Source organism: Budorcas taxicolor, chromosome 9 (assembly GCF_023091745.1).
Source record: "Budorcas taxicolor isolate Tak-1 chromosome 9, Takin1.1, whole genome shotgun sequence".
NCBI classification, from domain to species: domain Eukaryota; kingdom Metazoa; phylum Chordata; class Mammalia; order Artiodactyla; family Bovidae; genus Budorcas; species Budorcas taxicolor.
In genome coordinates, this window is record NC_068918.1 from 24863563 (window position 1) to 24879808 (window position 16246).

At 40.8% G+C, this 16246-nt stretch overlaps 1 protein-coding gene across 1 annotated transcript in view; it reads right to left on the bottom strand.

Moving 5' to 3' along the window:
* Positions 1-16246, bottom strand: part of DCBLD1 (discoidin, CUB and LCCL domain containing 1) — a 76012-nt gene that overhangs the window by 24770 nt on the left and 34996 nt on the right. Inside the window, exons 3-4 of the mRNA XM_052645495.1 lie at positions 5439-5573; positions 4045-4096 (exon numbers count right to left, since the gene is read on the bottom strand). Coding sequence (XP_052501455.1) covers positions 4045-4096; positions 5439-5573 — 187 coding nt within the window. The remainder of the gene's footprint in view (positions 1-4044; positions 4097-5438; positions 5574-16246) is intronic.

The following is a 16246-nucleotide window of genomic DNA, read 5'->3' on the forward strand; positions in this document are numbered from 1 at the left end:
TAAGGGCTTCCCTGGTGAGTCAGATGGTAAAGAATCTGGCTGCAATGCAGGAGACATGGGTTTGATCCCTGGGTTGGGATGATCCCCTGCAGAAGAAAGTGACAACCCACTCCAGTATTCTTGCCAAGATCATTCCCTGAACAGAGGAACCTGGTGGGCTACAGGACATAGGGTTTCAAAGAGTCAGACACAACTGAGCGACTAACACACACACACACACAGACTAATCTGTTAATCTGAGGGCAAGTTTTACACAGCAACTATTTGCTTTATATCAGAATTCATTATAAACTCTATGAAACAATGAGCTTCCTTAAAGCATCTTAATTGATTTGAAAATGTCCAAGAAAAAACGTTTTTAAGGAAAAAGATAAAGTTTATAAATACTATATATATAGTGTAATCTTGTTTTTATTAAAAAAAATGTTTAAATAACAACTTTGTTTTCTATGGATTAAAAAGAAAACAAGGATGAATATCTCTGGATTCCCTTCACTTTCAGTATCGGTAACTGTAAATTTGGATTCACTCTACTAGCACTATCCAGTTAGAACAGAATGGAAGCCAAACATGTAAATTTAAATATTCTAGTAGCCACATTTAAAAAGTCTAAAGAGACAAACACATTAATACTATTAATACATTCTACTTAATCCAATATATTCAAAATTTATCATTTCCACATGTAACGAACAGAAAAATTACCAAGATATTTCTAGTCTTTTGAAAAAATAAATCTTCAACATCTGCAGTATGTTTTCTATTTATAGCACAACTCAATTTGAACCAGTGAAGTTAAATGTATAGTAATGGTCTACATTAATTACAAATTATTTTTGCAATCAGAAAAAAGGTATATTTTTTTCAACTTTATTGGGGTATAGTTGACAAATAAAATTGTAAAATATTTACAGCGTACATCATGATGATTTGATATGTATATACATTGTGAAAGAATTGTTCCCATCTAATAAAACACAGCAATCATCTCGTATACACACACACGTACATATATATTTTTGTGGTGGGGACATTTAAGTGCAGGAAATGGCAACCCATTCCAGTATTCTAGCCTGGAGAATCCCATGGACAGAGAAGCCTGGCAGGACTCCAGCCAGAGGGGTCACAGAGTCGGACACAACTTAGTGACTAAACTACCCCGACCACTCTTGCTGCTGCTAAGTCACTCAGTCATATCCGACTCTTTGCAACCCCATGGACTGTAGCCCGCCAGGCGCCTCTGTCCATGGGACTTCCCAGGCAAGAATACTGGAGCGGGTTGCCACTTCCTTCTTCAGGGTGTCTTCCCAACTCAGGGACAGAACCCGTGTCTCCCGTAGTGGCAGGCGGATTCTTCACCACTGAGCCACTAAGAAAGTCCCTCTACTCTCTTAGCAAATTTCAATTATACAATGTGGTGTTATCAGCTAAGGTCACCATGTTATACGTTAGATCCTCAGACCTTATTCATCTTTATAGCTGAAAGTTTATATACCCTTTTATTAGCCTTTCCCTATTTCCCCTAACCCCAGTCCCTGGCAGCTACTCTATTTCTATGAGTTTGACTAAAATAGGTACATTTACAATTAGGATTCCACTGGCGCCCCACTCCAGTACTCTTGCCTGGAAACTTCCATGGATGGAGGAGCCTGGTAGGCTGCAGTCCATGGGATCGCTAAGAGTCGGACGTGACTGAGCGACTTCCCTTTCACTTTTCACTTTCATGCATTGGAGAAGGAAATGGCAACCCACTCCAGTGTTCTTGCCTGGAAAATCCCAGCGACGGGGGAATCTGGTGGGCTTCCGTCTATGGGGTCACACAGAGTCGGACACGACGGAAGCGACTTAGCAGCAGCAGCAGCAAGAGTCATTTTTCAAGAAACTTTCCAGAAGCATGTCATGGCATATGGTTTGGTTGAAGGGGCTTAGGCTGTGGTGACCTGGGCCCTGTTACTACCTAACTAGCTGTGTGACCCCGAGTATTGCATATAATCCCCTTTAAATTCAGTTTCCTCTTCTGTAGTTCCTTCCAGCATCAACATATCAATAGGCTATGAAAGACAACTATTCATCTAAAAAACACACAAAAGGAAACTCAAAACATTATGTGAACACTGACAGCTTTGAAGATGAATGCCATAAGCCCTGGTTGCTATATATACCATATTACAATAATGTTTGTTTGGTTTGCTCAAGAAGAATGCACCAGCCCAAACAGATTCCAAAATAGCAGCTGCTTTTATTTCATTTCCTCTCAATTTCTTCCTGCAGACTTAGCAAGTCAGATGTGTGACAACACCTAATTATCAAAACTACCCAAGTACATGGTTTATAATTCTTCCCCACTGACCTAATGGAATCCAGCACTGCAGCAATAATCAAGGAATTAAGAAACAGAAATAACGGAAATCCTATTACAGGCTTACAGTTCCTTATCCTAGCCCTTAGAGCCAGATATATTGCAGAATTCAGAATTTGAAGGATTTTGGAAAAGTAAAACAGCGCTAACAGTGTATATGATATAAAACCCTACTGAGGTCTGCAAATATTAATCAGAACTTCAATATCTCTACCAAATACATAGATGTTGTATTGGGCCAAAAGGATAAAGATAAAACAGCCTCATGTCTAATTTAGTCCAATTTGGCTGTCAGATGAATCTATGGTCACATTAACCAGGTGCTGCCACCAAATGAATTACAAAAATTATTTGACTTTTCCAACTTTCTACATTTTCTACATTTCATGAGAGATGAAGGATTATGGCTCTGTACTAGTCATCATACCTCATCTTTAACAAAACACTACAAATCAGCTGGGCCACAGCTTAGATGACCTGGCACCATAATATCACACTGTGGGGCTGAGCATATTCCTATCTCTAACCCAAAGGCCTCGGCACCACCGGGGCTATACACAGATGGCTGGAAAGAAAATGCTGGTGAGTGTCCACACTGGATGAACAGCAACTTTAAGGGCAACATGTAATTATCGGTCATTTTTGTTTCGTCTTTTCTGCACTAGACTTCATGTTAGTAAACAGTAGGGTTGATTCTGCATATAAAAGAATCTCATTTATTAGAATGTTAGATGGATAGGACCATGGATCCTTGAGCTTGACTTTTGGAGTATACTTATTTATTGTGTAGCTATTGATATACAAAATCCAGAGAATTGTACTTGGCACTAAGAAACACTCTAAGGAGTTAAGAGTTGTTGTTAGTGTTTTTGTTGACAATGACTTCTAGACTGGTGGTTCTCAGCTAGGGGTGATTTCTGCCCACCCGGAAACACTTGGAAATGTCTGGAGATGTTTATCACAACTGGCACACACAGGCCAGGGATGCTGTTAAATATCCACAGTGCACAGAACAGCTCTTCTCAAGAATAAATCATCCAAAATACCAGTAATGCCAAGGTTGAGAAATCCCCTCTAGGCTCTTGTTTCAGAAATGAGAAAATGTACATCAAAGAGATCAAGTAATTTTTCCAGTTAAAGTAATGCTGGAGTGAAACTTTTCATCTCCTATTCTCAGTAGGTCTCTTTCCTGTGGGAAAGAGAAAATGAACCCCCTCCAGAATCACAAAAGTCACTCCCAAATGCTGGCCAGGTAATAAATGTATAGACTCCATTTTGGCACACTGGTACTAGAGTAGAACTCAGGGGTCAGCAAACTATGACCCTTTGGCCAAATCCAACCTGCACTTTTTTTTTTAAATAAAGTTTTATCAGAATACAGCCATGCTCATTCGTTCACACACATACTGTCTATGGCTGCTTTTGCACTACAATGGCAACAGAAACTGCATGAACAGATAAAAAAAGACTGCATGGCCTGCAAAATCTAAAATATTTACTACCTGGCCTTTGACAGAAAGTCTGCTGATCTCTGCTGTATAAGAAACCATTTCAAATATTCCTGATTCATTACAATACAAATGATTTTTTAAATTGATACAAATAAAAGTACTTTATCTGGCTTAATGTCAAGGAAAACAAAATAGCAACAAATGACTGCAGCCCAAGTAGAACACTGTATTTACCTGTATTCTGTCTTCAAATAATGGTTAGCTCGTTCCAAACACGTTATTAAATCTGTCATAAATAAAGACAACTGCAATTAGCAGACTGAACAGAAGTCAGGACACTCATGTTCTAAAGATTTCTTTTAAAATGAAACAGTTTCTGAAAAGTATTTATGTATTCTCTAGTTATCTGAACTTTTCTGTTTAAAAATAAATAAAAACAGATACACTATCCCCAGGATTTCATTAGTTCCCCTTCATCTTTCTTTTCTACTATCAATGATGGTTCTTCACTGTTTATCCAGTGGATGGTAACAGAATCTTTTTCCAACCAAAAAACAATGTTGGTTCATTACTATTGACTACACACCTACAAAGATCATGTACCTTCTACTGGCAGGTAGAAAACAATTTCAAGAGCCCATGTGGTTTACAGAGAAGGTTCAGGAACATTTTAATTTGACAGTTTATCTAGTGGCATTTAGCTGGAACACAAAGTGCCTATCAGCTTTGATCAATGAGGTCCAAAGACTTAAAAGAAAGGTGCTCTCTGAAGCAACTTACAGAACTGAACTTATACTAAGAATGGAAACTCGAAGATGCTGTGGATTTGTGTGCTTTTAGATGCACTTACAATAGTTTCCGAAATATACTTGCTGCAGGAGTTCTTTCCTTAATCTTTTCAGTGGTTCTTAGGAAGCAACCTATGCTAATCACTGGCCATGCAGGGGCCTGCTAGGATTGCTCAGATCTGGTTGGCTGAGGAGGAAATAAATGGAGTACCCTGTTCCCAGAGTTTTTTCTGCTACAGAGAACTGAGCAGAAACTCTGGGCACCTCTGAGGCCCTGGAGAGGCCCTGGGCTGCATGGAAATGACTCTGGAGTTGGAGACCTGGAACAGAGACTGTGTTTTCCTTCCCCATCCATGTTCATGCTCCTCTTCTCTCCCGCTGATGTGCAGCTTGATGAACGGGGCACTCAGTGACAGTGACTTCATCCTTCTCGCCTTGCATGCTCCCAGGCTGGTGTGCTGGTGTGTATGAGGGCTGGGGCAGGGGGTATCACTGGTTAGAAGGCTTGTCTCCCAGACTAAGAAGGGTGTTGGGGGAGAGCTCCAGAGAACAGCCAGACCTCAGGAGGGTCAGGCGCATATCCCTAAAGATATACAATCCAAGCTTTCTTGGAAAATTAAGTCAACCCTCTCCCATATAAGTCAGTGATCAATCTAACATGTGCTATGAAAGTATTCAGTTCAGACCTAACTAAATACCTATGAAGATACTGTGTTCCTCTCTTCCCTCACATCTCAATTCTGATTGTGAGGTCACAGTTCTGTCCAGAGATGATGACTAGCAAGAGGAATTCTAAGACAGATAAAGGTTTACAGATTCATGCTGGTTATTCCGCCATACCTGGATGGTCACTGCTCGCATAGGTTAGCAAAAAACCCCGCCCGGAAATGTGGGATCCACTCTCAAAGCGCACAGTTACTTCATTGGTGTTCAGCAAAAGTTCTTTGGGCATAGTCATGCTTCCACAATACGGACCTGAAAACAAAGCATGCTGGTGGCTCATTTCAAAATTTAGACCAGTGCAAAGAATTTGCTCATGCATTTCTCTTCCTTAAAGGTCAAATTTACCAAACAACACACACATAGGATTATCATCTTTACCAACTGAAATTTTGCTTTGTACTGAGACTGAGAGGCAGAGACTGATGGTAAACTTAATTACACAGACAAACCAGGGCAGGGACAGTGGCCAACTCTAGATAGGCAATAGGCTGGAAGTAGTTGATTTAATCATGAACAACCCGAAATATAGGTTTTTATTTTTGTAAGAACACTACTAACTAAAATCAAATATATTAGGGGACTTCCCTGGCAGGCCAGTGGTTAAGACTCTGTTCTTCCAATATGCAGGGGGCATGAATTCAATCCCTCATGAGGGAACTAAGATCACCCGTGCTGTTCAGTAAAGCCAAAATAAAATAAATAAATTGTTTAATAAAATCAAATATATTGGGGGTTCCCAGGTGGTGCCAGTGGTTTAAAAAAAAAAAAAATCCACCCCAATGCAAGAGACGCAAGAGACGCAGGTTTGATCCCTGGGTTGGGAAGATTCCCTGGAGAGGTAAATGGCAACACACTCCAGTATTCTTGCCTGGAAAACCCCACTGACGAGGAGCTTGGCAACTCCAGTCCATGGGGCCGCAAAGAGCCAGATAAGACTGCGCACGAGTGCACGCGCACACACAGATGTGCCAGACAGTGAGGACGGTGCTATTACACAAGTGATGTTCCAGGGGCCTCCTAAGTGTGCTTAAAAGGAGAAAAAAAAGAAAAAGTGAAAGCGTTAGTTGCTCAGCTGTGTCTGAATCTTTGCGACCCCATGGACTGTGGCCCACCAGACTCCTCTCCTCTGTCCATGGAATTCTTCAGGCAACAATACTGGGGTGGGTTACCATTCCCTTCTTCATGGGAATCCTTCTGACTCAGAGATCGAACCCAGGTCTCCTGCAGTGTGGACAGATTCTTTACCATCTGAGCCACCAGGGAAGCCCAAATTTGCTTAAAGTATGGTCTAAATAATTGTGTCCCAATCAAATTCATATGATGAAATCCTAATGTCTGATGACCTGCCTCTTGAGAAACCTATATGCAGGTCAGGAAGCAACAGTTAGAACTGGACATGGAACAACAGACTGGTTCCAAATAGGAAAAGGAGTACGACAAGGCTGTATATTAGAAACGCTGGGCTGGAAGAAGCACAAGCTGGAATCAAGATTGCCGGGAGAAGTATCAATCACCTCAGATATGCAGATGACACCACCCTTATGGCAGAAAGTGAAGAGGACTTAAAAAGCCTCTTGATGAAAGTGAAAGTAGAGAGTGAAAAAGTTGGCTTAAAGCTCAACATTCAGGAAGCAAAGATCATGGCATCTGGTCCCATCACTTCATGGGAAATAGATGGGGAAACAGTGGAAACAGTGTCAGATTTTATTTTGGGGGGCTCCAAAATCACTGCAGATGGTGACTGCAGCCATGAAATTAAAAGACGCTTACTCTTTGGAAGGAAAGTTATGACCAACCTAGACAGCATATTCAAAAGCACAGATATTACTTTGCCAACAAAGGTCCGTCTAGTCAAGGCTATGGTTTTTCCTGTGGTCATGTATGGATGTGAGAGTTGGACTATGAAGAAAGCTGAGTGCCAAAGAATTGATGCTTTTGAACTGTGATGTTGGAGAAGACTCTTGAGAGTCCCTTGGACTAAAAGGAAATCCAACCAGTCCATTCTAAAGGAGATCAGTCCTGGGTGTTCATTGGAAGGACTGATGCTAAAGCTAAAACTCCAATACTTTGGCCACCTCATGCAAAGAGTTGACTCACTGGAAAAGACCCTGATGCTGAGAGGGATTGGGGGCAGGAGGAGAAGGGGACAACAGAGGACGAGATGGCTGGATGGCATCACCGACTCGATGGACATGAGTTTGAGTAAACTCTGAGAGTTGGTGATGGACAGGGAGGCCTGGCATGCTGCGATTCATGGGGTTGCAAAGAGTCAAACATGACTGAGTGGCTGAACTGAACTGAAATGAATGTCTGATGTGACAGTATGGTGAGGTCTCGGGGAGGTGCTTACTTTAACAAGGGCAAAGACCTCATGAATGGGATTAGAGCCTTCATAAAGAAGGCCCCAGTGAGTTGGCTTGCCCCTTCCAGCAGGTGAAGACAGCAAGATGGCTATGAGCCAGGAACTGGGTTCTCACCCACCACTATACTATATCCACTAGCACTGTGATCTTGAATTTCCCAGCCTCCAGACTGTGAGAAATGAATGTCTGCTGTGCATAAGCTACCTGGTCTATGATATTTTGTTATAGAAGCCTGGAGAGACTAAGAGAGATAGCAAAGAAAACGTTATCACAAAAATATATTCTAGGGGCCTCTGAGGGCTTCCCTGGTGGCTCAGCTGGTAAAGAATTCTCCTATAACACGGGAGACCTGGATTTTATCTCTGGGTTGGGAAGATCCTCTGGAGGAGGGCATGGCAACCCACTCCATATTCTTCCCTGGGGAATCCCCATGGACAGAAGAGCCTGGCAGGCTACTAGTCCATGGGGTTGCAAAGAGTCAGACACAGCTGAGCGACTAAGCACAGGGGCCTCCTAAATTTGTTCAAAGAAACTCACAAATCCCCTTTTTCCAAGAAAGTTCCACCATTGTATAGCACAGGGAACTATATTCAATATTTTGTATGAACTATAACGGAAAAGCATCTGAATAAAAAATATGTGTGCACATAACTAAATCACTTTGCTCTACATTTGAAACTAACACAACAGTGTAAATCAACTATACTACAATTTTTTTAAAAAAATGTACATGAAGAAAAGAAAGTTCCACAATTTAAAGACTGTCCCATACATGGTAAAAAATCTATGTTCATGCAGTTTACTCACTTCTCTTTCTCTTCTCTACCACTCTTAACAGTAACTTCTGATTAATGTATATAACTTACTTTGATTTGTAAAATGAAGTTTATAAGAAAGCAGAGTAATTTCTTTTTTTATTTTTATTTTTTTGTTAATTAATTAATTAATTTTTTTTAATTTTAAAATCTTTAATTCTTACATGCGTTCCCAAACATGAACCCCCCTCCCACCTCCCTCCCCATAACATCTCTCTGGGTCATCCCCATGCACCAGCCCCAAGCATGCTGTATCCTGCGTCAGACATAGACTGGCAATTCGATTCTTACATGATAGTATACATGTTAGAATGCCATTCTCCCAAATCATCCCACCCTCTCCCTCTCCCTCTGAGTCCAAAAGTCCGTTATACACAAATGTGTCTCTTTTGCTGTCTTGCATACAGGGTCATCATTGCCATCTTTCTAAATTCCATATATATGTGTTAGTATACTGTATTGGTGTTTTTCTTTCTGGCTTACTTCACTCTGTATAATCGGCTCCAGTTTCATCCATCTCATCAGAACTGATTCAAATGAATTCTTTTTAACGGCTGAGTAATACTCCATTGTGTATATGTACCGCAGCTTTCTTATCCATTCATCTGCTGATGGACATCTAGGTTGTTTCCATGTCCTGGCTATTATAAACAGTGCTGCGATGAACATTGGGCTACATGTGTCTCTTTCATTTCTGGTTTCCTCGGTGTGTATGCCCAGCAGTGGGATTGCTGGGTCATAAGGTAGTTCTATTTGCAATTTTTTAAGGAATCTCCACACTGTTCTCCATAGTGGCTGTACTAGTTTGCATTCCCACCAACAGTGTAGGAGGGTTCCCTTTTCTCTACACCCTCTCCAGCATTTATTGTGAAAGCAGAGTAATTTCTAAAGGCTTTTGAAATACCACGGTATAGATTATACAATTAAGAGTATAACATATTGTTTCTAGACTATGTTGCTTGAAAAGCAATAAGAAGTTCTATGAACTTTTAAGAGACAAAATTAGATTTGGAGCTTTAAAAAAAAAAAATTCCTAAGACTACGCAAGTAGAAGTTTAGTTTGTAAATTGTCATCTTGAGAGTCAAGTATGCAAGAGATGATGATTTCTCTGAAAACAGGGATGAGCAAACAAATTTTGAAGGGAGGTACTCTTCATCAACTTCTCCCAAAATAGAACAGCATAGAAAGGGCTAATTGCAACAACAATGACTACATCAGGTTAAGGGAAGAGGACACGCCAAGTCAGCATGAGTACAACTGGTCATACCAGCCAAAGCCAATACAGGAACCAAAAATGGCTTAAACAGGCAGAAGAAGATTGTGAACCCAACTCAGCCTTCCTCTCCTGACATAAGCGATCGGATTTCTCTTTGTCCGGTCCAGATGTCAGATTCTGAAAATGTGACGAAATGAGAGAGATGCTGTGTGTTTACATGCCACACATCTCTGCTGCTCCCTATTATTAAATGATAATGAAATCCAAGTAAAAAAGCTTGTTTCTCTCTTTAGAAATGCTTGTATATAATTAATTACCTGAGTTAATACTCACAAATTATTTAGAATGGAACCTAGGATATAAAGAGTTACTCATGCACTAAATACCTGTTAAATGAATATACAAAAACAAACAAATAATGCCTATCTTCCTTTTAGACTACATTCCGTAGGGTTAGGGACTTTCCTATCCATCACTTTCTCTCAGAAAACTTGTACATGTGGCAGCTTTCCAAATACTGTCTGAATCTAAACGAAGTTAAATGTTTTTCTACTTGCAACAGTTGGTTTTTAAAAACAAAACATGATTATAAAGATACATAAAATATTTAATCTTGTCATTACAAAATATCATGAAGAAGTAAGCAAGAAAATTATAGAAAAGAAAGGAAAGAAAATCATTAGTGTGGTAGCTATACGGGATTTTTTGATCTTTAAGAGTGCTCATAGGCACAGAAGATAAGCAATTAATACTAAATCCATTTTTGCATAATAAAGTAGAATGAGAAGCTTTTTTCAAAATTAAAGTGAGTCATTACTGTGCTTGACTTTTGCAACTGATTCTCAGTTTTAACTACATTTCAAATCCATTTGTTCTTTGCACAGGTTAAGTGAGATACTTGCTTTGCAAACCTAACAACAAAGATGAAATAACTAGTTACTTGTTGCTATTAATAAGTCAAAATATTTTCCTAACCCATATTTACTTTCTCCAAGAAGAAACAACAACATGAAGGCTTATCCGAACAGTGATGATGACGCCATACCGATCTCTCCTTTAACTTCTATTACATTCCAACGAGTTCTAACAAAAACAGTGAGGAAAAGCAAGTCTAAATTGATTATCAGTGGGAACTTGACATTTTTCTCGTTGAAGTATATTTGACATATAACACTAATTTAAGGTAGACAACACGTTAGTTTGGCGTCTTTATGTCTTTTAATACGATAGTCATTGTAGGGATAATTAGCATGGGCGCTGCTATTAGTTGCTCAGTTGTGTCCGACTCTGCGACCCCATGGGGGTCCTCTGTAGCCTGCCAGGGTCCTCTGTCCAAGGAGTTCTCTAGCAAGAATACTGGGGTGGGTTGCCATTTCCTTCTCCAAATTAGCATATCTATCATATTACTTATCATTTCTTCTGAGTGGTTGCAATAATTAAATAGTAGTCTTTCAGCAAGGTGATGATTACAATAAAGTATTGTTGTCTGTATTCACTAAACTGCATTAAATCTCTAGGGTTTATTTGTTACTCACTGCAAGTTTGTACCCTTAAACAAACATCAATCGTATTTTCCCACCCTCCATCCCCTGGTAGCTGCCATTTTGCCTTCTGTTTTTATGAACTGGTCTTTTCTTAGACTCCATATATAAATGGAGACCGCACACTATTCGTCTTTTTCTATCTGACTCATCTCACGTAGCAATATGTGCTCAAGGTCCATCTACGTTGTTGCAAATGACAGGATGTCCTACTTTCTCACGGTTGAATAATTGGAGGGATTTTTTTTAGATTTTCATGGAACAATTGAAAGGAAAGGCTGCAAAATCATAAATACTTTACATGTATAGATAAGAGTGCATGCCATCATGCTAACTTGCTGTGCAATACATATTAATTTCCCAAATCAAAAACACATAGTAAAACTCTAATTTGGCTGCATCCCCCGCAAAGTCCCAGTAAACATTTCTGGAAGAAGTTCAAAGAAAGATAATGAAAACACACACATCCTTTAATCACCCTTAACCCACCGATACCATCCTTCCCACATTCTCACTGATACGCTGCAAAAACATAACTAAACCTTAGCAGGGATAGGATATGCCCTGCCTATACAAATGCCATCATTAAAAGTTATTTGATAGGTTCACCAAGGCACAGCCACCACACAGCAAGAGGCAGCTTTAGTCCAGAGGAGGGAACTGAAGCTGGGAACCGGCTGCTCCACTGCCTTTGGCAAAACATTCAAATTATTGCCTGTCTGAAGGTCTGACAGATAAAGATTCCATTTCACAGACTTAAGAGTTAATACCTGCATTCCTGGGGTTAAAAGGGAAAAGTGATGGAAACAGAAAAGTGTGACTGGCAGTGAGAAGGAAAAATAATTAATTAGAAACCACAGAAGGATCCTAGAAGCCTATCCTAAGTTCTTTCAGTTTTTTTTTTAACTAATTATTAATTTATTTTAATTAATTAACTTTTTGGCTGCCTTGGGTCTTTGTTGCTGCGTGTGGGCTCCTTCTGGTTGCAGAGAGTGGGGGCTGCTCTCTACCTGCGGTGCCCGAGCTTCTCACTGTGCTGGTTTCTCATTGCAGAGCACAACCTCTAGGCTCGTGGACTTCATGAGCTGTAGCTCGTGGGCCCTTGAGTGTGGGCTTCAGCTGCTGTGGCACACGGGCTTAGTAGTTTGGCAGCATATGGCATCTTCTCAAACCAGGGATCGAACCCAGGTCCCCTGCATTGGCAAGTGAATTCTTGACAACTGAGCCACCAGGAAGTCCTACATTCTCAGTTTTCAGCCAGACTCCCTTGAGGATATCTTTTTCTACGAAAGACTTTCTCCACCCACACCTGCCCAAAAGAGGTATTTACTCTTGGGTACTCTCTGTCTCAGTTTTTAAAAAGGATCTACACCTGTATTTGAACAATACACGATGCCAGTGTCATTGGAAATCCATTAAGAGCTCAGAGGTGACTTCTAGCTTTGGCTGTGGTTATATTCTCTTCCTGCGCAGTGTTCCTAGACTGGTAAAACTGCCTCAATTCCCATTCAAGGCTGAACCCTAACCCTTTTGAGTGGTTCTTTAGAACTCTAGCAGACCCAAGAGCAAGCCTCACAATCTGCATGGATGTTTGCTTTACAACTGGAAGTGCTGTGTGTTTCACAGAACTTGGACTTGCTGTCCAACTCCGACCTCCTCCCTACCTCTAGCCTTGTCTGGGAAGCAGGTTCCATCTTTGTAGTCACAAATTCCCATCTGACTGGGAGACAGTAGAAAGGCAGTTCATCAAGTAGTAAGAAAATCACGAGAAATAAATCCTTCTACCTTTTGTGGTTTGTAGTTAGTCACCCTGGATTGTGGGAAAAGCCATCAGTGATACCAAATGGAAGAGCATTGTGGCGTTTGGCACCAGACATGAGGCCAGGAGCTGGCAGACAATGGACTGACTCCTTGGACAAAAGGAATAAGGGCCAGGAACCCTAGGAACTGCCTGCTTTGAGCACAGTGGGCCAGTTCCTCTCAGCACATCCCCTGTTTCACAAGCAGCTGAGAGGGGAAACCCTTTATCTTCCCCTGTGTGAATAAAAGCAAACTGTCCTACCAGGAAGAATGAACTGTCTGCCTGGAGCCAGCCCTCTGGAATCTCTGGCAACCTGACAACCCGTGCAGCAATTCATCCTCACGCTCCATTCTCCATGGCCTGTCTGCCTAAGTTTCCGGATACAAGGCAGTATTTTGTTTAATAACTGTTCCAAGTCATTTCAGATGGGTTTATGCTTTTAATCTTGAAACTGATGGCACTAAATTATTGTTTCACCTGTGAAAAGATGTGTTTAAAAGATGCTATGCATGCTGTTAAAAGAAACCAAAGAGGAGATCTCTCACTCTCCAAATCCAGGGGTGAAAACAGAGACCAAATGAAAAGCTAACTTGCCAGAGATTTGTCATAAATCAAATCGAACAACCACCACCAAAAAACTCCTAAAAGCCTCCATTAGCCTTATGAGCACCATCTTACTCACACATTTAATTTTTCATGGCAGATAAGAACATGCCGATGAGAGGAAGTGATGCTCCCTGGGCAAGCCACTGGCAGAGCCAGCCACATGGTGTGCCACCGGCCAGCTGCCACGCAAGTGGTACCTGATGTGGCCCAGATCTGGGTGTAGAGACGCACTGATAAAACAATCTCCAGGAAAGCTGCAAATGCCACCGGACTTCTGTCCATTTTCCATTTTGTTTTTTGTTTTTTTTTTTACCCTGTGCAGTCAAATGGCAGGGTTTGTCTTTGCTAGCTAACTGCAATAGGCCACTGTACAAAATTACAGAATTTTCAGGGCCATTTTCTTTGAAAAGGAGGGAAATTTGCATAAAAAAGGGATATTCCTGAACTGTGCCATTAAAACCATAGTCACGTAAGAATGTAAGTGGTATCCCTGGAGAGTTTTGGTCTCTGGTTCCCAGACAAGAAGCAGTGACAGATGACAAATGAACCAGGCAGATTCCTAGACAAAGGTGCAGCTTTCCTTGGGTCTACAGGACTTGGGTCAAGAAGAGCCTTCACTCCAGAACCTACCTAGGCAATCACTTTTCACCCTACAAAAGATGGCAATTTGCTGAAATGAATCACAGTGTATCTCTGGGGAAGTGCTTGAGGAAAAGGAGAAGCAAGAGGCCAATATCTTTTCTCCTTGAGGCTTATGGTTATGTTAATGAGACAGCTAGCATGGAACATTCTGGCTGACACAACTTTTTTAAAAGATACGTTTTATTTGTATTTTTAAAAAACTTTTGTCCATGCCACGCAGCATGTGGGAACCTTAGGGCCCCAACCACGGATGGAACCAGCACCCTCTGCAGCAGTGGACTGCCAGGGAAGTCCCCTAACTTTTTCATATGCTTACAATTCTTTCTGAATTCTATCTTGGTATAAAAGGCAAAACAAAGCAAAAGAAAAAGCAGTCCTTCTTAAGCATTTCCACCAAAGCCGCCTCAGTGATAGAAGAGAATGCATTTCTGGGGTGTGGGAAGCCCCAAAATAATTTTCCAAAAGCTTCTTCATAGGCTTTTGTTTTATCTTCAGAGAAGTCATAAGAATTTTGCATTCTCCGTAATATGGCTTTGAGACATAAACCATGCATAAAATAGAGGCTGCCAATCTTGTGTTTTTCTCTAACTGGAATTTTCTTAAATCAACAGAGAAGTCATAATGTTTAGATCTTATTGCAATATGCCAGATACATATCATTCTAAACTATTATCACAGAAATCGTGTTGTAGTTATGAGTCAAAACACTCAGTATTATTTCCGACTTTTCCCATTTCTCTTGTTCCTGGTGTAATATAAATATTAATGGCTGACTTCACATTGTTGTATTTCTAACTCACTGACAATGGTTAAAAAAATACTGGGGGTGGAGGTGGGAGTACAGGAAATGTAAGAGAACAATTCTGGAACTTCCTGGGTTTTCCATAGCCCAGGTCATTTAGCAACACAGCTAATTTAACTGACTATAATTAGGTTCACTGACCATGATGTCTCCCTTAATTTCTTGACTAAGAAGCCCTTTTTTAAGCCTTAAATTTATACTAGCACTCTGCATGTGAGTGATTCCTCAGAATTCTGTTTGGTTCTCAGGATACCCACCCCTAGGGGAAGGCCTGCAGAGGTCTCCATTTCTTCCAGCAAATAATGAACAAGAATTACAGTTCACTTCTGCACAAACCACGAGATCAGATAGCTTTTGTCACCCTGAATGGGAATGGCTCAGTGCTTAAGAATGGGGTCCCTAGAGCCAAGTGTCCAGATTTGAATCCCAGATCTAGTTAAGTGATTATAAGCAAGTGACTTGACCTCTTTGAGCTTCAGTTTCCTTATGTGCGGATGCTAATAATAGGCCCCCTCTTACAGGGCTATTATGAGGGTTAAGTGAGTAACTCCAGAGCCCCAAAGCCCAGTGTACAGCACAGCTGACCGCTCTATTGCAGGCACCTTCTATACAGTGTCATGGTCTTTTGTATATAATAAGTAGAGTCCTAAAATTGTAGGTAAGTCAAGTCTTTCTTTAAATGCAGAGCAGATGTTTATTGATAGAGGAATCTTACTATAAATCTTCCTACAGTGTGAGTAAAGATACTCAAATTTATAAGCTTATAGACTTTTAAATGTATGTTTGCCAAAATCAAGCTGCATGCAATTTGATTCATTAAATGTTGATTGAGAATCTGCAAGTGTAAGATTATGACAAGCAACAGGGGATGTTCAAAGGATGAATCAAATGCAGTTCCTTCCTCAGGAAACCCCATATCAGCTGAGAGGCTAAAATAATGATCTCCACCTGAGACTGGTGCTCCACTGGAAACCAACGTGAGCCCAAGAGGAGTATCTGGAGCTGCTGCACATCAGCGGAGGCTCTAGAGTAACTAGCATCGGATTTGCTTTCTCTTCACACTGTGTGTGCGTACGTGTGTGTGTGTGTGTGCGCGCGTGTGTGTATGTATGTGTGTGTGCGTGTGTGTATGTATTTG